Source organism: Apteryx rowi, unplaced genomic scaffold, assembly GCF_003343035.1.
Source record: "Apteryx rowi isolate R43461 unplaced genomic scaffold, aptRow1 scaffold_148, whole genome shotgun sequence".
NCBI lineage: Eukaryota > Metazoa > Chordata > Aves > Apterygiformes > Apterygidae > Apteryx > Apteryx rowi.
Window position 1 is genome coordinate 663,202 of NW_020447730.1, and position 22,064 is coordinate 685,265.

Here is a 22,064-nt window from a genome sequence, read left to right on the forward strand (position 1 = left end):
AATATACCAAAAAAGCTATACATGTTACAGCACCTGCTTAAGTTTTCACGTTTTATGATGTTCTTCAAACACAGCACTGGAGTACTAAGGAAGAAACCTGCCTTTCTCAGTTGTAAAGGTCATAGAAACACAAACTAAGATCAAATGCCTTCATTTTAAAATGCAGTTCTTTCACGTGCTAAAGTAACTTTGTATCATTTACAGGATATAATTGAAGTCATTCACTTACCGAAGTTATAGAAGTATACTTATTTTCAAAACAGTAGATCATTAATGAGAAGGTGAAAATAATTTAAGTCCTGGGAAATAACCAATGAACTCAGCACAATGAATAACAGTTATAGAAACCAAACAAATCAGTATCCCACTAATAAAAGGTATATACAAGAGAGCAATTTATTTTAAAAATCACCCAAATCATTCAAGATAATGTGCCACTGCGGAAAAATAATGAAGCTGTAAGAGCAATAATACAAAGACATGTTATTTCAGTGATATAAAACACTTAATAAGAAGTTATTAGAGAACATTAGAAGTATTTTAGAACAAGAAATAAATCACATCCATACATTATTTGTTGGCAACGCTCAGTTGCCAACAATCAAATGCAAAAATACTGATAATGAGCTGGAGGAATAAAGAGAAACTATGACGGATTCCTGAATATTTCCCACGTCGAAATGAATGCATTAACTCTTCTGATAGGATTTTGATACAAATTAGAATGCAATTTAAACCGAAACATGCAAATGATACTCATTTGAGGAAGCTAACGTTAAACTAGATAAACTGTTAATAAAGGGGCATTTTATATACAGAAGTGCTTTGACTCATCCATCATTATTATATAAATACTGTTTGAATTACAAAACTAACCTCTTTAATCTTAATGCATGCCTGTGGGGGGAATATTCTTCAACCACATATACAGTAATTTTTTTTAAATTCCTTTGAACGGAAAGCTTGCACAAATTAAGTCTTCTACCTCCAGTCCTAGCCCTACCGAATTCAAACAAGCAGCAATTAGGAATTACAAAATAATTTCACTAGCTGCCAAGAGGACCAAAATCTTTTATTTGAAAAACTGTGTTAATTAAAACAACTTTACTTAGAGAGGAAATAATTTTTTTAAAAAAAGCACTATACCTAAATAAACAGATGAAAGAAAAACTGGCAGCAATTAAAGTAAATTTAAAGTGGTAAGAAAAACATATGAGGACAACTAAAAAGTCATCAATGTTGAAAAGGAAGAAAAATCTTTCTTCCTTTAAGTATGTTAGTAACAAAAGGAGTTTTAATATGGCTAATTTATTAAATGGTAATAGTTCATCGACTGATATAAAAAGAAAAAAAATCAATAAATTTTTTTATTATGTATTTGAGAAAATACTAGATGATGATTTCACAGTATGCTATAATGAAATATTTTCCAATCCAAAAAAATCAAACTTTTGAGGCTTCAGCAAAAGAATTAAAGATTCATGAAGGAGTTTTCTAGATTGCACCAAAGTATTTTAAATGACAAAAAAAAAAAAAAAAAANCAAAGACCAAACAAAAATGCATTAAAATGTGATAATGTTTAAAACAAGCCAATAACAGACCAGGTAGCTAGTTAAAAGACTTGGCAGAAAAAAAGTTATGAAGCAGTCTATATGGAATGCCAGGAGTAAATATTTAAATAAAGGACATTTATACATTAAATGCCAGCTGACATAAGTAATGGAATATAAAGACTTTGCCAAGTCTTAATACCTTTTATTGCTTTTATAAGTTTCTCTAAGACATTTCACTAAGACATCTGAATGTTTGACACAGTATTTTGATTAAGAAACTTACATACAAAACCTGCACCACACATTAAATGAATTAAAAACTAGCAAACCCTAAAATGCCGACAGCAAATAGAAGTCGTGATCATCAGTGAACATTGGTGCGTGTTTCTGAAGTGATCTAGCAGCGATTGATTTGCAAACTTGCGTTGTTCAGCACTGACCAAACCCACGTTTGTACACATTTACAATTTATGCCCCCCAAATGAGCAGGATTTAGCTGACGGGGCTGCAGCAAGGCTCTTGGCCGCACTGCAGCCAGCTGCGCAGCTCCACGCTACACCAGGTCTGCTGGGCAGACGTGCCTGCAGGCTTCATATTTAGATGTAACTAAATATTTTCTCAGGCTATTATCATCACTGTGGTTTTTAGAGAACTTTTGAAACACAAGGAGAGCGGGGGGAGACCACAAACAGCAATTCTTAACTGCCAAACAAATATTTTCAAGTATTTTCAGTACTCCAAGCACAGCCAGGTCAGTGAAACCTGGCAACACAAATGGAAGCATCTGGATAGCGAGCAGTTTCTCAAACCGTGGCCTAGGAGGGACAAGCCAGTATATTGTATATAATGTGCCCGTCCCCTTCTCAGCGCACAGTACGTTCCAGGTAAGGTTCCACGAAAGACTGGCAATCTGCTGCCAAGTGTTGACTGCACTTTGCATGCACGACTTCTACAGAAAAGGATTTGGTCAGAGTTTCCCATGTCCTCCAGACCTGAATTCAGTGCCTCCTCAATATTCAGATGGAGAAGAACAAGAAAGTATTACGGAATACATCCAATACAATCCACTTTCTTCATGTTTTAAAAGTTAAGCAAAAAGCTAAACCTGAGACTAATTCAGGATTTAACACTTCCCTGCTAAACACAATGCTGCTCTTTTAGCACAAGCTAAGGGTTAGATTCATAAAGAAACTTTAGTGCTGTGTTCCTACAGCTATTTTGACTACCAAAACAGTCAGATACTGTACACAGTCAGATTAAGGAAGGTGGTTTTGCTTTTACATTCTATAATACTAAGATTATTCCTAGAACAGAGAACTGCAAGAGGCAGTAAGAGGCTGATGGCATCCTTGTTCTCAAAAGAAACTATTTTGCATAAATAAGCTACTCTTGAAAGCTATTGCTCTAACTTCCCTATAATCAATTAACTCAAGTATGAGAAAGGATTATACAAATTTTCTTAATTAACTTAGATTTTTGGAATACTATTTCATATTTTTACTTCTTAAAAAAAGATTAGGATAAAATTTTCACTAAGTTAGGATTTCTAAAAACCACTTCAGACAAAATTTTCAGGAGAAAAAATACGCGCCTTCTATTTCAGAACGTATTTCTCAGGGAAGCCATCTAACATACAGACAGAGCTATCTGAAACTATCACTTGACATCTTTCAGGTCAACAGAAAACTAGTCAGTATAATGCATGGATTCCAGGGATTCAGCTCATCATTAAGCAGGTATCTAAATTGGATCAGAAAAAACTGTGCCTACCTGTGTCTCTTGGCTGTAAAGGAGACAGAAGATGACTAGCTTAGCTGTACGCATACACTTTTAGTGAATCTATACCATCCTTGAGGTAGGCTGATATTAAATTAGTCCAATAATTTTCCCACTGTGATATAGCACCTTACAAAACACTGCAGCACATGTAGAGGTGCATCTAGATTAGCAGCTGGTGCAGCGCAAAGGGAAGGACCAGGATTTGATGTGGTGCTACCGCTCATGGCTTTAGGACATATGTCCACACTGCACGTCTTCCAGCAATGAAGTCAATACCAGCCGCCACTCACTGCACATCCCTGAGTGGGCAACACAAAGCAGATCTCTGCGCAGCCATCCCACATCGCCTTGTCGTTGCTAACCGAATCCTGCACGCTGCTGGAAGACCGCCCAGAAGATGCATTTCCCCTCCTCAAGTACACTTTTGAAGTGGGATTGCTGAGGTGGTGAGCCAGTGCACAGCTTCTCCTCCCAGGAGACAAACCACTGCTTCCAGGACACCTCTGGCGTGTCTGATCACACACAACCGAACCTCAAGTAAAGGCTGAGGACAAATACGTTCTAAAAAGAGCACTTCCCACACACTAAATCACTAATGTGAACACACCTAGAGTGTTAAATGCATTACAAATAGTTGGGGTCTTTCTTCAATAAATGTAACAAATAGAATGAAAAAGTTACAGAGTACATAGTAAAACTCGCTATATCATGGAACACAGATTTAGAACAGTGTACAAGGCCAGTGAACAGGACAGCTTGAAAACACAGTATCTTGAAAGGAACAGCTACAAAAGGCATCAGTTCCAGCTGAGTTCCAAGCTCCGTGGGTAGAGACAGCATCCAACTCATGCTGCTGCTTTCGGTATGGTCACGTATCTACTTTAAATCTCAGTTTCAATTACAAAATGTCTTTCTTAGATTGTATCAGGATCTCTTGAATTACAGTTAAATAAAAAATAATTTAAAAAACCTCTCTCTCCTTCTGAAACTAAAGACTATGAAGAATATTTCCTACTCAAAGGCTCTTTTTTGGCCTAAGAACTTCTCAAACCAATTTGACATTTTGACATTTTTTCATGTTATTGTGAAGAATTTATGCGAACCGAGAAGTCTATATCCTTCTAATATCATTTAAAATTTGACAGGTTCTGTGGAAACGTTAAGGGTTATATTTTGGAGTCTTACCTCACAATAGGCAATTTGGTGAATGGAACAGGAGGTAACTTCAGGCCATCTGGAAGAGTGATGAACTCCATAGTGCCAGGGCATTTTGCTGTGTAGCTTTCCAAGCTCTGTGTTACATCCTTCTTTTCTAGAAAAAAATGTGTTAAAAGAAAAAAAAAGTCAAATTATATGAAAAGAAGCTTAAAATGAAGTCATAAACTAAAGGTTTTCTTGCTTTTCGCATTCGTACAAAATTACTCTAATGGACTGACAACATTTTTTATTAAATATCTTGTGCATTAATATTTGCATACATGCTTACAGGCTATGCTCCAGAGGCCTTAACAGGTATAACAAAAATAATTAAATTGTCATAAGCATGGCAGTTTTATTGACATTTTGTAATTTTTAAACTTTCAGTGTATACCTAATTTTGTCAGATTTTTCATCATCGAGACAACAATGTCTACAATTTAGCTAGAAAATCCACAGTCCAAAACAAATGGCCGCAAGGTTATTCAATAAGATCATCGCTATGTGAACAAGCCCTGTTCTGAAACATCAGCTGAAACAATCCCCAAGACAAAAAGGAGAAATAAATGACTTTTGATGTTACCTCATGCTAAAACTACATCATTCTTGAAATAAATGTGCTATACTATGCTACTAAACTGCAACAACCAGTAACAGAATTTTGCTTTGATTTTGTTTAAAAATACAAGAATGTTCAAGCAAATAAACATTGTTATAGCTCCATTAAAATACCATAACTTAACCAGTTTCAGGTGGCAAGTTGTTTGCTAGATGCAGCAGTCCTCAGGAAATGACCAACCTAAGACAGACTCATTCAGAAACCGGGTTTTCACTATTCCGCTAGCAAAAAATCTGCCTTGAGTGTTAAAATTTCACTTTAGTACAAATGGAAAAAGGAATAGTTTGAAATGAGCAAGGGAAGTTTCTTTTGGAATAGGACCGCACTTTCTTTGTAATACTGAAAGTAAAATATCCTGCCTTCATGAAGAAACTGAATAAAAATCTTCTGAAGATTCCCAGACGCAGAAGCATAATGTCTTACAAGCAATTAGGTTTGAACGGCATCACCAGTAATATTTACTACCTAAAAGCCTGAACTAGTTTATGATGTCCTGATTTCCCACTCTCAAATCATTTCAGGTCGAGGGAGGTGATTCTCCCCCTCTCCTCAGCCCTGGTGAGGCCACATCTGGAGTACTGCGTCCAGTTCTGGGCTCCCCAGTACAAGAGGGATGTGGCACTACTGGAGCAAGTCCAGCGAAGGGCTACAAAGATGATGAGGGGACTGGAGCATCTCTCTTATGAGGAAAGGCTGAGAGAGCTGGGCCTGAAGGCTGAGAGGAGATCTTATCAACGTGTACAAGTATCTGAAGGGAGGGTGTCAAGAGGATGGGACCAGACTCTTTTCAGTGGTGCCCAGCGACAGGACGCGAGGCAACGGGCACAAACTGAAACACAGACAATTCCGTCTGAACATGAGGAAAAACTTCTTCCCTGTGAGGGTGACAGAGCCCTGGAACAGGTTGCCCAGAGAGGTTGTGGAGTCTCCTTCTCTGGRGATATTCAAAACCCGCCTGGACGCGATCCTGTGCAACGTGCTCTAGGTGCCCCTGCTTGAGCAGGGGGGTTGGACTAGATGATCTCCAGAGGTCCCTTCCAACCTCAACCATTCTGTGATTTTCAAGATGCAGCTAAATAAAATCACAGCCAATCTGACTGTTGGTAACAGTCCTGCTTTAAGCAGGAGGTTGGACTACCTGACCATCAGAGGTACTGTCACACCAGTATTTCTACTGTTTTATCGTCTTAGACCATTGTTGCTGCCTCCTGGCCATCAGCACCCTACTCTCCTTCCAAGCTGCTACCGCTTCCCTCTTTGTTCCTAGCAAAACTGATCATAGAAACTTCCAGGAGCAGCTAGAAACTGCAACTGAGATTGTGGGAAGAATTCTCTCATCTTTATCTTTTCTCCCTAAAGGACACAACTGAGATTGTGGGAAAGATTCTCTCATCTTTATCTTTTCTCCCTGAAGGGTAAGGAAGGACTGCATTTAAAGGGAATATTAAGTCTGAGAGAGCAAATAACATTAATCTACCAAATCCGGCAAGACATAAATCTATTCATTTCAACAGGAGTAAAGAGCAATAGGTGAACTGATGAACTTACAAACATTTAATTATTCTGCAACATCTATAAGCTGTTTCTTTGTTCCTATCTACAACTGCATATACAGCTAAGACATCATTGTGCAAAAAAAGATGCAGTGATTTATGACAGAAAACAGAACATGAATATTACTGAATTGTTCATGTCCAACATGAATTATCAGAATCTACCAAATCACTGACTTTCAGAACTTAAAACAGTTGACAGTCCATTAGCAATATATGGCAGTAAATAAATATGCTCAGTTTGCACGTTATATCATTAACTTATCACAGCTTTTGTAACAATTCCAGAGCTCAACAGGGCTGTACTTGTGTCACAGTACATTGCATCTATGCACTTTTTTTTAGCTTTTCCGAGTCCAGCAACTTAAGAGTCAAGTTGACTTAGGCCACCAAAATCCATGTTGAGAGCCTCTCATCTCTAAGCACCCAGGTGATTCAGGCTATATCCCAAAGCGACAACTGTGTACACAATGGCATCATCCACTATCAGCTAATTTTAAAAAGTTAGTTCTTTTAGGCAATAGACAGACTCCATGCATGTACGTAAAGGACCATTAATATTTAACAACCATCTATTTTAATACCTCTGGAATTTCAGTGGCACTATGACAACAGAAAAGTCAGATGATAAAGTCTCAAAACAGATGTTCAGGTTGGATAGGTATGCAGGCTCAGCTATCAGACAGAATTAATGAACATATAGACTTTTTTTTTTTTTTTTTTACATTTTTTAAACTTTTTAAAATGCAATAGTAAGACTACCAGACTCCTGACACCATTAGAACATTTTCTGCATATTTATTCCTCAGACTTAGACATGTATTTACTAGTAAGGCATTTAACCAGCTTGTCTCTTGCACACCTTAATAGAAATAATTTACTAGTTTCATTCCTGAATGAAATCATATACTAGCAGATTGAATGTTGGGATACAGTCCACAGGTCTACGTTATGTTATCATTTACTACTCCTCTTATTTCTCATCCATTTACAGATTAAGGTGATACAACCTGCCTAAATGGATTTTCCACCTTTCTTCCAGTCTGCTGTTTCTCCTATAATGGCAGCTGACTGCCATAATTACAAAGAGCACTTTCAATAACAAAAGATCATTAGCCCAAGGGACCCTAGATTTATGAAAATATGCATGGGAGAAACACTGTGGTTTCTCTTTTAAGTTTAAACTACTCATGGTTCAGGTAGACCCCATGCCTCTTTCTGCAAGAGAACGCCTCCGGCAGCCGCTGCTGTGAGCCAGCTCATCCCTACCACCTCACTCAGGACAGCACTTTCAAGGTTCAGGATATTTTTTTCATCCAAGGATTTTCAGTGCCTGGTGAGAGTTAGCCAGGGGCATCCATCCTCTTTTATTCTTACCMGACTTTTCTTTCCCTATTTTCTATACTGTTTGTTTCTCTGTTAACTCCTGTCAAACCAAACACCACAATACCGTATTTGAAATGCTATTGATAACACTCCATACACACACTTCATTCTCCATATGCAATGACTGAGCTTCCTCAAACTCAACTTTTCAAGATTCAGACTGTACGATTCTTCTGATGAAACAGCAATCCAATATCGCAGCACAACAGAGGCTACAGGTATCACACATGTATCTTCTGGTACACATGGCATGTGTCTTCCACTGATATTTTTGCTGCACACACCAGTCCAGCTTAGTTCGTAAAATTCTAAGGCCATGCATACATACTCTCTTTCAGCAAGTAAACATTAGCTGTAACTACCTATATTGGGAAATTAATGCTACACAACTGACAAATTGCCTTGCTTGTGTCTATGTTTCACTGAACTCTCTCTTGAGCCACTCACCACGTTTTAACTGGGTGTAGGAAATGTTCCAGGAATTACATTATTAGACATACACAGACACTCGGACCACGAGAGCAGAGCCTGGAGCTGTAGTGGTTCAAGACTGAGTATTTTCATAAAAATTTGAGACTACAGCATTCAGGATGTTATTTCGCTATTTTATAGCGGCAAGGGTATACAGCATATATAGAATCTACTGAGATGGAAAGCATCACAACAGTCAAGAAAGAGTGATGATGACAACGGTACATTGTGCACTTACTTCTGTTTGAAATGGGAGGTCTGTCATTCTAAAGAATTGGCTCTCATTTCCTAAAAGCTGCAGTGTGAAACTCTGTCAATTGTCACATTCGAAGAAAGAATGCTGCCATTTTCAAACAGGATCTGTTTATAGATTTTAGAGTTGCATTTTCATTTCACAGTACGAGCTCAGCATGCTTTCCACAAAAGACGAAGCTAAAATGGGACCTCGTTCTATCCTGATATGATATTGAAAGCTGTTTATAACTTGCTGCTGCCAAGCCAGCAGCTCTATTGCTTTCCACTTAGCATTAGGTCACAACCGAGATGCTAAAGGAACCTACATCAATACGATGCATCAAGAAGCGTACTTGATATAAAAGAGCAATAAGAGCACAATCTTGCCCAAGTGCCACTTTTGAAAGCAAATGTCGGAGCCTTTCTCCCTTGCCTGAGCACCTCTGCTACCTGTAGTATGAATGAATGACACAGACTTACCCGTATAGTCACATTTGCATCAAAGCCTAATGGTTACTACAACCTCCTACAGACTGCTGTTTCCAAACAGCTCTCTGAACTTTCCTAGCATCTGCCTGGCTGCCATCCTGTTCTCACACAACAAAAAACCGCACCAACCTTCTAGGAGGATCTTTTCAACTATTAAGTCTCCTGACTGATAGTTTAGAAGATTGTCTGTGGCTGAAAGAGATAAGATACCGTCAGTAGTTATCTGTCTCTTTGCAAGGAAGGGATGGAAAACAGCTACTCTTGGAGGGCTCTTTACCCACCTAGTGTCTTCACGCTTGGATATGTTAGCAGGAAAACGATAAGCACTTGATCCTTTGACCTGTGAATTCTCCTCAACAGCTTTAAAAGCCCGCACTGCAGCTGGAAGCACTACTGGATGCTCTCGTGTAGGTATTAAAGAGATTCATTTATTGAGTGAGAAATGATAGGTTATTTTCTAAAAGCTGAAAAGTGAATGTCGGCAATCCTGAATCTCCTTGCAATTTGACCAAATTCACTGGGGAGTAGTACAACATCGCAGGTTACTCTGTACAACCTAATGAACTCTTCAAGAGCATTCATACATATATTGCAAACACAAAGCCTCTCTGAGAGGTCCATTTCCTCTAACTCTATAAAACTTTCCTGAAACAAGTACTCCTGACAATTTTATGATCCACAAATTCCATTATCTCATTTGGAATAACTACATTCATGAATTTTTCTCCAGTTTCCTTCCAGACTCATTGAAAGATCAGGATGGTAGAATGGCTGCAAACAAAATAAAGCTGAATAAAGCTACAGTCAGTATTAATACTTGTATCTATATTTCTCAGTTTGTTCAATATAATCTCACAGTACAATTTCCCCATTTTGTACAATATTGTTTTTATTACCATCTTCATGCTTCTTCTGATTACTGAAAATTTTTCATGTCCACCAAAATTCTTTGTAATTTTTTGCTTAACTACTTCATGCCAACACAATGAACATTGGTGTTGTTGCAAACCTGCTTCTAATCTTCTTCTGAGAATCCAAAAATCTGAAAGCTTTAGCTGCATATTTAGAAATCACTTGTGACTGAACACTACTTAATGTAAAAAAGAAAAGTCTTACTGTTAGTTTCACAGTAATGGAACCATTGAAAAATCAGGCCAGGACAGGAAGGAAGGAAGGTCATTTATACACTAACATTTTTAAACATTTCAGTAACCATGATTTAACAGTTTCAAACCAATGGCATTTCATGCATTGGCAGATAATGAAGACAATCAGCAGAAAACAATTGATTTAACTGTGTCTTTTAGCTTTTTATTTTTAATACCTTGAAGAAATGTAGAATATGTGTACTTTGCCCATTATAAATGGAGTCAAATTTAAAAAATAATATATATGTTCTCTGGCAAACAATTGGTTGATCTTGTTTTGCTGAAGTCATTGTGTCCCTTGTAGAACCACCTACAGCAAGACAGAATGAAGAAAAGGAACAGTTTATGCCTGATCCGCCAATTATACTAGAAGACAAATGATTTTCTGTTTCCTTATGCCACTCACTAAAATATTGAAGATGAAAGTAGGGAAACAAATAGCTAAAAAACTTCTGACCACAACTCTCCCCTCATGATAAGCTCAGAATTAAAGGTTTAACAAAAAAGCTATTCCCTGTGGTTCTTTGTGCTGGCTGAGCTTTTCCTTCCCCACTGGAAGAGCAAATGAAGTTCATGGAGGGAAAGTCGGAGAAGAGGAGACCTCCTGAAGCAGTCTGCCGCAGAGAACTGGCAGCCAGCTGGCCTGCCCAACCGTCTCAGGAGCAAAAGGTGAAATATCGCCTTGCCAAATTACATGCAACAAGACAGAGAAGAGTCAATCTGACTGCAGAAAAAGCAGGAGAATGAAGTAGGGATCTGCACCCAGAAACATAGATTTCTCTCTCACAAAAAAGAAAACTCTTTGCTGAGCCATATGCCAGTTAGAGAAGAAAGAAGGCAAGTGTCCGCTGCTGGAGGTCTTCAGCACAACCCCTGCCATCAAGATGCTGCTGATCCTTTAAGGAATAAAGGAATTTCAAAACAGCTCCCAAAAAATTTTAGGACTGTAATACTCACAAAAGCTGGAGTAGCAACCGAGTATTCAGAGACTATAACTGCTACAAACTGTTTTCACCGTGTAGTTAACCACTAGATTACAGGATGCACGCAAAAGATCTTCATGACCTTTGAGCCGTCCCTCAAATTCTAGTTTGGGATAGATGCAGTAGGACACTAAACATACTACTTGTATATTCAGTACATCATTTTTCATCACCACAAGCAAGGTGATGTTGTCAGTGAAGTGTCTTAGTAAGACTTGCAAGATCAATCCACTAATTCAGTATTTCAGTTGTTTAATTCAGCAGAACAGAGCAGGTCTCTTCTAATCTGCAAGCACACATCACCTGTTTTTTTATTACATTAAGTTTGACAGGAATTAGATGACAGCATTTTCTACATTTTTATTAAACGAACAGCATTTTTAATACCTTTCTGAGAAAGAAAAATACACGGAGCAAGTAAATACAACTTCAAACCGCTCAAAGATCCAATGCTTGAACAAGTTGCTTTGTAAGCAATGCACTGAATGCTGGGTTTTCATCTCAGTATCCTCTATTGCAATAACTCTCAGCGCTCACCTATGTTTTTATACTGCCCTGAACATCATGTCCGATTCCTACCTATCAGACTGCCAGACAGAAAGGAACGACTACAGCTAAAGGTCTTTTTTCCTTTCCCTCAGATATGGGCACTGTTAGGGTCTTCCTTTTCTATGTATGAACAAGTGTCACGAAACTGGAACAAACTTAACACCTCTGAGCTCTTTTCCATACCACATTTTGTCAATAGGCTCAAAAGCTATTCTTATGGGAAAAACAGAAAGGCACTGGCAGACAGCATATCATATAAATTCTGGTTCTTTGAGAAATCAAGCAAAATAAATCTCTAAGTAGATACAAAGGAGACTAAAACTAATAAAATTCACAGAGCTTGAGAGGAAAAAGAAGGGCAACAACAAGAAAATAATTAATCTATGCTAGCCAGAGAGCTAGGTGAACAAGACCCGCTTCCATAAACAGATCATCATGAACAACATCAAAGAAAGTGGCTCCATTCATACGAAGAAAAGCATGAGAGCAAAGGGATTCAGTAATCTGTTGTGTAATAGTTCACTTTCAGAAAGGATCAGCTTTTCCCCCTCTCCTGCCCAATCAGTAATAAAGAAGAAATTTTTTTCCACATGCACAAAAAATAAGAGTTGTCTGGGTCAGATTAATGTTTTCTACTTCTGAAGTAGACCACCGCACAGAGAGAAAGAATGGAAAGAAATTGTCTAAACACACAAAGGTCTTTTAATATAGGATTTTTAATAATTATAGAAAATATTTGTATACATTAAGTCACACTGAGCTTGAAATTCACTGCTAGCACAAAAGTATTTTTAGATAAAACCTCATGAAAAATGGATATAACTAAGTCAGAGTTCAGAAACATACCATTAAAATTTCAGTAGCTGCTTCTCCACTATGTTTGAGAAAACTTCAGATGTTTGTGTATTTTGAACACTTCAAAATATATTTTGTAGATAAAAAATCACTATGTAAACCACAATATCAATCATTTTTCATATTAATAATACGTGAAGATCTACCTTAACATAAAATAGAGGAAATTAAACAAAGATAACTTCCATACCAATAAAAAGGTTATCAAGGACTGCTGTAAAGCTGTTATGAACAAAACAGACTGTAAAAAAAATTTATAGATATGATAGCCTAATTGTAAGAGACATTTGATTTTTGTATTTTGGGTGGAAGAGACATATGGAGACAGAAGATGACAAGAACAACATGCTAATTTCTGTAGGACATCTTTCCCAATATACTGTATTCAAATACAGCACAAATTCTTCATGTCCTCATATTGTCGATTAAAGTATGTCTTCACATAAGTTCTTTTTTCTGGAACAACACTTGGCAATTTGTCTTCATTTGAACACTTATCTTTTTTTTCAATTAATCAATCAAACATATAACACTTCAAAAGCAGAGACAACTACATGAAGATGGGAGCCCTAAGTAAAAGCTTGGAAGCTTCATTTCACTTGTGAATGATTTTAACTGAGTTAATGAGAATTTTTTGTCATCAAGCAATGCACCATTTTATTTTAATGAATAATTTGTTATTCCACCTAAGAATCTGGATATGTTGTAGGCTGGAGTTTGTGCTCATCAACACACAAATCTAAAACAAGGTAAATCACGTGACAAAGACTTTCAGGTTTGTTATAATGTTAGGCAATGTCGGTCACTCTTGATTTTATTTACATTACAGTAGTTCTTCTTTCAAATACCATATCATTCAAGAAACTATTTGCCTTCATATTTTGTGCTATATAAATAAATTTAAATCTTTCTTATACCTATTTGTGCATTTGTGACGAGTTTACTGAGTCTCCTTTATTTATTGCCCTTCAAAATTAATAAATTCATTGAGTTGGGTCTGAAGCAGAATCTTCACTCCATAAAACAGAGATACTACAGTCAAGGATAAGCAGATGATTATTTGAAACAGATAAACACGTACAGCCAGTTTGGTTTTCCTTCTAGTAACCTTAACTTTGAACACAGTTTAAAAGATATGCATTTCTGGAAAATACATTACAGCTTTTTAATAAAACAAATAAAATAAGCCCATACAGTTTTACCATGCAGCTAACATTCTGTATTAAAAAAGGAGATTAAAAAAGGCAGGAAAAACATGTTGCACATAAACAACGAAGCCCCAGTAACAGGAGTATGTAACGCTGCTCAAGTTTTACAGTACAGGGCTAAAGAAAACATGAAATTAAAACAAAAGCAATAAAATTCATATCTCCGCTAGGTATCTTAAAGCAAATTCTAAATACTATCTTATTTATTCTTACACATGTTAACTTTACGCAGGAAAGTTTAATTAGGATCATATAGCATCATTCCTAGAAGTCTTGCAGCAGAGAGAGAGTCAGAGAAAAACAAAACTTTGGCTCATGGGCTTCTGCATGGTGCATAGCCAGTGCTCTTCCTCTTTATCTGATCATGTTAGGTACCATGAAGAATAAAGAGAGTTAAGTGACTTCTAAGGAACTTCTTCCTACTTGTTGTATGATCTCTTTACAGCATGGTAGAAAACATCCAGATTCAAGCTTTTTTTACATTCATTCTTGCTTACACCACATTGCGCCATTCCTGGACAACAAACACCTATCAGATAACAAGTCTGTTCAATCACATATTTATATATACATTTTTAAAATTATATATGTGTGTAGATTAGGTATAGCACTATGCTGAAATAACAGCTGCAAAAATACTTGCAACTAATGGCTAAGAACCTACTATGCTGCTATAAATAGTTCCTAGCAACTACATTGACGATTTCAGTCTCCATCCTGAAATAGGTTAATTTTAATATTCTAAGACCAAACAAACTAGCTCCCTTTTGAAAGATTTACAGATTATGCAAAAGCAACTTGCAGGCACTTTGTAACCAAAATACAATACAGTCCATTAAAACCAGTTCATTAATGTCATTTAAGTAAACCCTCACTTCAACTCAAAAGTTAACGTCAAGTATTAATTTACATCATATTCTGTGTTCAGGCTGATTAAAACTTCACTCTTCAGCCTTCGAAATCAGTAACTTTTATCTTTCTAAAAATGAATTTATGTGCTATAGAGGGTTCTAAGGAAATGCCGTCCTCATTTAAACATTGTCTTTGTGAATAACTACAAAATATTGCTAAGTACTGACAGGCTATATTTATATTAGCAAGTAGTGCAGCACAAAAGGAGAGGTGCTATGGAGCAAAACAGTTGGCATGGAGGACCCAAAACCTACATGAAACACATTTGAGGGGATTACTTGAAACTAGTCTTAGTATATGTGGCCTGAATATCCACTGGTATGCACAAGCATGCTCCTAGAGCACACTCACTGGTTTAGTTACATCTGAAGGAAATCAGTTTGCATACACCGAGACTGCCACGCTTTGGGTTGGATTGCTGAGTATGGGGGAATTACTGGGTGATCCACTTCCAAAAACACATTTTTGACCCAAACTATAATGCTAATGCAGACGCAGAATAGTCAAAACCATTCCTGAGAACACTTTCACTGGCAAATCTGCTACACTGTAGAAAAACTAAAGGAAGATGCAATGATTCAATTATGCAATAGTTCCTAGGGTATCATTAATGATAGCGATTACATAAATTCAACTTAAAAGATCTTTGGGGAAGACATTTGTTCCAAATGCACACGATGACAGTAACCAAGACAGCTGGGCCCTATTGACAACTATGTTCTTTAATTTCGCCTCCAACATATTTTAAATATATCACAGTAATGGAAATATGAGATGATTCTGACAAACCTTCCTTACCAACTCAATATTAAGTTATAACCAAAATTGTATTTTAATCAGAAAATTATAGTCACACTACAAGAAACAGGAGCAACCAAAAATGTACTGTACTGAGGTACCAAATAATTCCCTACACCTTTCTCCAAACAAGAATAACAGGTTTTATGTTAATAAAACCTACATAAAAACCATGTATTTGGATGTTATTTCTGAGTATATGGTAGACTGCATGTCCTTTTCAGACATACATGGCCCTGTATCACAGACCTTTGGTTAAATAAACCCACATGAAAGATTTAGATTTTTTTTTTTAGTTTCACAAAACAGTTTCTTACAATTTATCCAGCACAGATATCAAACTCGTTGAACTGCAGATGGCTTTAAAAGATGGAATTCAGTTAACTTCACCCTTCAATTGAAGCCTCAGTAACCAGGTCAGATGCAGACACCTAGCCAGTGCTCAGCTAGCCACATACACGTGAAGGGAGTGACAGGTCAGGTCCGAAGAATTACTAGGACTCCTGGTTAGGATGCGGGCATCTACACTGAGGGCACCCACATTTAATTAGAAGAACTCCCCTCCTTCTCCAAAATCTTAAAAAATGCAGAGGTTCATTTGCCACTTTCCATTTTAAAAAAGAGAATGAAGACAATTAAAGAAATCCATTATTCGCAACAGTTAATCATTCAGGTACTTCTTCTTTCTTTTTTTTTTTTTTTTTTNTTTTTTTTTTAGCATCTTTGGACCTTATCTGGTCCCTACAATTTACTACTATTCATTTGATGGTTCAGATGATTCCCCACTATAGATCATTTCTAATGACACTTCAAAAAAGTTCCTCAAATTCATTCTCCGTAGAGAAAAGACTGAGCATGGAAATCTTACTTCCTAAAAAGAAAACCCTGCTCAACTTTTCTGCTATGTCTCAGTCTTCCCTGAGTGTCTCCTTCACGTCTCAGTTACGTTTCAGTTCCACAAAAGCTCTGGAAGGCTTCCTGCTTCTGAGGTGTTTGACGAAGTTATTAGCTTTTATGACTTCTGCAAGTTCAGAGTCTTTTCTGACTTGTGGGTTGTTGTTTTTTGGTTTTGTTTTTTTTTCCCCCCACATAACCTGCCAGGGTTTGTGCTCCCTTCTACTCTCCATGTTTGCACACACCATCCACTTTTATAAATTTTACCTTTTTTACCGTAATTGTATGTATTTTGCTGTTTAACTAGACTTGCTTTTTCACTGCTTTTGGAAATTTCTCAAATGGAGAATACACTTACAGAGAATCTGCTATGACATCTTTAAGCAGTCTCCATGCTAACAGCAAACAAGACATTTCTTTTAATTTCTTCTCATTACCTTCTTTACTTTCAGGTACAGGTGAACATATAGTAACAAGTTGCTCCAGCAGTCCCTCAAAACAAGAGGGGGGGGTAAATTATTTCATGCTCTAGAGTTAAGAGCAGTTATTCATCAGCTGATAGGTTATTCTGTATCCCTACCTCCTATAAAATACTACTTAGTTAAATCTGTGTGAGGAAGTATAACTCACCAAGTGCCCATGCAGCTTGATTTAATTTTCCCAGGTCTTTGGGTGGAAATTCAAGACAATGCAAGTCTGGTCTTTATTTCTGCCAATTAATGCTTGGCAGAAGGAGTACGTTTAAGAGCACTTACGTATTTCCTTTTGGTTTAGCTGTCAATTTTTTTTTTATGAGCCCAGTTTAATATTCTTTGTTATTTTCCATATTCTTACACAGCAATTGGAAATTTAAATCTCAAAGTGAATGCATATGAAATCTGTTCTATAAATAAAAACATTTGTAAAATACTGCAGTTTCTTCTTGCAAACCATGAGACAGAAAGGGATATTTTACAGTTGTCAGACACCAAGTCTGACATGATCAAATTACGAGCAGACCAGGTTTAGCTATAATTTCTAAAAATATGCCAGGTTCAGGGATTTTTTTGTAAGATCAAGCTCATCACTTCTTTGCAAAAGGCACAGACCTCACACTCCTGTCAGCTGACGTCGGCTATCACCTGAACACAGCAGTCTTGAAAGGAGGATCAAAAGGTTCTGAAAGTGATTTCTGACTTCTCCAATATCCAGGATGATTGACATGCAGTCCCTCAACATCCAGCTACCAACAACCCTAAGCTGTCAAGGCATCAAAATGGTCTGCTCAGCCAACATAGACATGTCCATCAAAACTGATCTAGAGGATATGGGGAACTGAAAGAGCATCCAGCATACATTTTGGCAGAAACTCCTCATCAGGGAATACCATAGGCTGAGAATAAACATCTCCTGGAAGGTAAGAGACTATGTTTTCATCAGAAAACAGCCTGGAGCCAAACTTACAAACCTCTAAGATTTGCATGGCATAGCTCACCATGTCATATGATTTTGAAGTGCCAAGTAATAGCCAGTACTGCAGCTGAGGTGGAATCTTGCCACCATGGAGTTCAGAATCATGTCAATGATATTTAGACAATTAAYGCGGCCCCAGGGATATTTCTGAGAACTCAGCTCAGGGCCTTTGAAAGGAACAAAAAACTTTTCCTTAGATAGAACTGTTTCTATCATCCTACTGACCAAGGGCAGCCACGGCATACAAGAAACGATCTCAGCCACTCTGAGGTATCTCCTGTGCAATGCCTGTATGGAGATATAAAAAAAAAAAAAAACACAGGCATACTGTAAAGAAAAATACAGAAGCAAAAATCCCTCCTAAAGGACAGTCATGAACTGAGTTTTGCTTCTGAATAAGTGAAAATATCCAGCTACTGCAAGGAAGTCTTAAATCCTTTACCACATGCAGGAGCCCATCTGTCCTCTGGCTGATGAGCAGTGTCATAACAAGTTCAGTCTTCCACTGAAGAGTTTGTGTCCTTGAACAAAATCAGGGGCTGTGGCTAGAATGATGAGCGTCTGCTCTGCAGAGATCAGGCTCTCTTCTAATAGTACGTGTTATGAAGCTCATGATATCACTTGGAGTTTGCTAGGGCTCAAACAAATTCCCTTCTGACATTAGTAGGAAGGCAAATAAATGACGATTGTTCAAAATCTTATACTCAGTAAGCAAAGAAGGTTTGATAACTTCATCAGACATTTTATGGTCATGTCTGTGGAACTTGGCTTTTCTTTTTTTTTTTTTTTTTTGGTCACTGCTGTTGCTGACAAGACTAAAGACAAAGAAGGTCTCAGAAGGACTCCGAATTTTATGATATCTACTATTTTCTGTCTTTCCAGTCTTGAAAGGTAAACATAAATACATGAGAGGCCACGCTGTTGTTCTTTGAATTGTTAACCAATTCACGTAGTTCTTTTTTAAAAGAGCTATAGTGCTAAATCTGGGGAGTGATAAGAGCCATAGAAGAGAACAGAAGTTTTGAGGCACCAAAGGCCATGCTAACTCTGCATTACCTGTGCTGACAATCCAGTGGGAGTTGGCTAGAGAAGCCTCAGAAAGTGTCCCAGCAGACCTTAGACATCATACAGGCTGCTTCCAAACTCAGTAACCATGATGGAGAGAAGAAAGATATGGAACATTGTCATCTGTCTTTTTACCTTTGTCAACTGACTCTCCATCACCAGCAGGTAGAACAGGTGTCAAAAGGCCAACATGCAGCTTCATACTAGCCTCCACAATCTCAAACCCCTGCCAAACTGTTTTGGGAACCATCCTCTGTCGTATAGTTTGGTGGTATCAGAGGAAACAGCTGGCACCAACAATGGTGTCAAATGATCACGGTCAAAAATGACAAAGTCAAAAGATCCCAGACCAAGGATCACAACAATCAGCCATGCACAGAAATGAGAGAAAGGCAACCTGCCCTGCTTCAGGAAGTACTTGCAGATCTTGGTCTCCCCCTCACCTAGTGTCACTCATCTCAACAATAAAGACATCCAGAATGCTGGTAATAGATGAAACATGACCTCTGCATATTTCATGCACGGCTGAGCCATTATCAAGTTGGTAGTCTAATTAATTGCAAGTACACAAGAGCCAGCTCAGCAGAGAACTCGCAAGGTAAGCCTTTCATCTCACCAAAAGGCTGAAAAGAACTAAAACACAACAACAATCAGAAGACAGGACGGTCTTAATGACAGAGGTATACTACCAAGAAGCACTGAAAAGCATACACTATTTCCCAAGTAATAAAACAGACAAACTTCAAGTATTTTTAAAGGACTAACTCATTCAAAGAAAGGAAAAACGCATTCCTAGCTTCAGCCCATACCACAAATAGTAAGAAAAAGCCACCTCAGTGCACGGACCCTTGCTACCAGAAGGAAAATAGCAGGTGTGACACAGCTGGATCTGAACTTGCAGGGTTGACACACACGTTCTTTCTAAGTGGAATCTCCATGGGCTTGGATAATGGCCGTTTCCAAGTAACTCTGCGTTAGACAAGTCTTATTAGATGAGTTAAATCAGAAGCATTTACACACAACACAAATTACAATCCTTCTAAGCACTGTTGATACTAGAATAAAAATCCACAATATCATTTTTTCAAGTATCTGACCTTACCCAAATCTAATTCAGTGTGAACTGTACACACGTTTCAATGTGCATTATGCAAAAGAGAGGGGTTTAATTCAAAGCAACTCTGCAACTGCACATTTTAACTCTCCTTATAGAAAGAATGATTCTCAAAGGGTTAACACACAATGCCTTGAGATTAGAGAGCCTTTATGCTCAATTTGGTACCTCTTTTGCTAACCAGAAGGCTGCATTTTACATATTTATATAACTAAATAGCTTAATTTTAAATCAGACTCTTAACTCTTATGTTGTTAAAATAGTGACTGACATCTCCCATTTACTTGATGCTACTTTTTATTCAGATTTGCCAGGCTGCTAGTTGAAAATTGTAATTCAAGCAAATAGCTACAAAAATTGTGTTTTAAAATAAATAGTCATTCAGTGGCAATACAAGAAAAGTTTGTTTTAAATACAAAGGAATTTAGACAATGCATCTGTATTCTATGAATAGAATCAAGAGCATCTAAATATTAGATCCTCCATTATAGCTATTAAATCTCATCCTCTTACCTCGCTTGTACTTGAAGCGAAATTTTTCTGTTTTCTGAAATCCCGTGTTTCTCAACTTCAACCAAAGTAGCAAATGAACGATTAACAAACTAGATCAAGGGAACATTCCTTTCATGTGTCTACAGGCAGCTAATTCTGAGACAGAAAAGGTTAGAAGCTCAAGTTTGAGCACCAAATATTTAGCTGGTGATTTCCTTTTAGTTTAGAGTTTTCAGTTCCATTTGTTTTGTTTTTAAAGCTTGCCTGCAAGCTACCTTGTAAGTGTATTATCAATAACAAGCTTTAAAAATAGTACATTTATTTTATTTAGGAAAAACATATTCAGATTAAAAACTTAGTTTTTAAAAGAATGAATTTTCCTCCACCTAGTAACTGCTAACCTGCCAAGTTTCTATAAAGAGCAGAAAAACAATAAAAGGGGAGCATTCTTCAGAAATAAACCTTTAGCTGGCTAACAGAAGCTGGAAGTTTTAGTGCGAAAGCAAAGTTTGGCATGTAATTATCAGGGAAAAAAAGTACTAATTACGAGACTTTTAAAAAATTCATAAGATAAGGGAAAACATTCACAGACTTAAAATAGTAAGTAGTATAATCCTACACATAAGTGTGTGTGTGTGTGTGTATATATGTACTATAATCAAGTGTGAGTGTGTGTGTGTGTATGTGAGTGTGTGTATAATCCTTTTTTCTAGTATTCTAGCAAAAAAAGGCACAGTAATTTTCTATGCTAAATGAACTCTTGCATAATACCACGCAAAATCAGTTTTAGAAGAATTACAAAAGAATTACAGACAAGAAATATATTTCTCTGTCATGCATACTCAACCCAGTTTGTAATGCTTATGATGTCTGGGTAACATGCTATCAATAACAGTCTTTTCTGGACCTCTTCAGCAAAAGAAAGAAAAAGATTCAGCTATCATTCAAACACTTGGGAAAAAATGAAGTTTAATTTTTCAAAGACACCGAACATCACAGTTACCATAGGTCATATGAAACTGGAAGCTTTACTTAGTCCTATAAGGTCTGAAGACAAGATACACAAGAATTTCAGCTTTCATTTTGTCTGTTTTATACAGAAGAAATCTGAAACCCAGCCAAAGTTTAAGAGATTCAAAGCTTAGTTGCAAATGTAAAAACAAACAAGTTATTTCATTTTAAAATTTCAAACCATTTTAGGATTTTCTGATTAGCAACATTGTAGGTGAACATACGTAATAGAGCAGCTTAAAGTCTTATTTTCAGCCAAACTGTCCCTACATAAATCTATAAAGTTTGATCTAAAAGTCCA

The 22,064-nt window shown here is 37.1% G+C and overlaps 1 protein-coding gene across 13 annotated transcripts in view; it reads right to left on the bottom strand.

Annotated features, from left to right (window-relative positions):
* Positions 1–22,064, bottom strand: part of TRAPPC9 (trafficking protein particle complex 9) — a 460,967-nt gene that overhangs the window by 404,444 nt on the left and 34,459 nt on the right. For all 13 annotated transcript variants that reach the window (XR_003252299.1, XR_003252300.1, XM_026058552.1 and 10 more), the window contains one exon: positions 4,519–4,645. Coding sequence is in view for 11 of the 13 variants with exons in the window: in XM_026058552.1 (XP_025914337.1) it covers positions 4,519–4,645 (127 nt within the window). In the remaining 2 variants the exon portion in view is untranslated. The remainder of the gene's footprint in view (positions 1–4,518; positions 4,646–22,064) is intronic.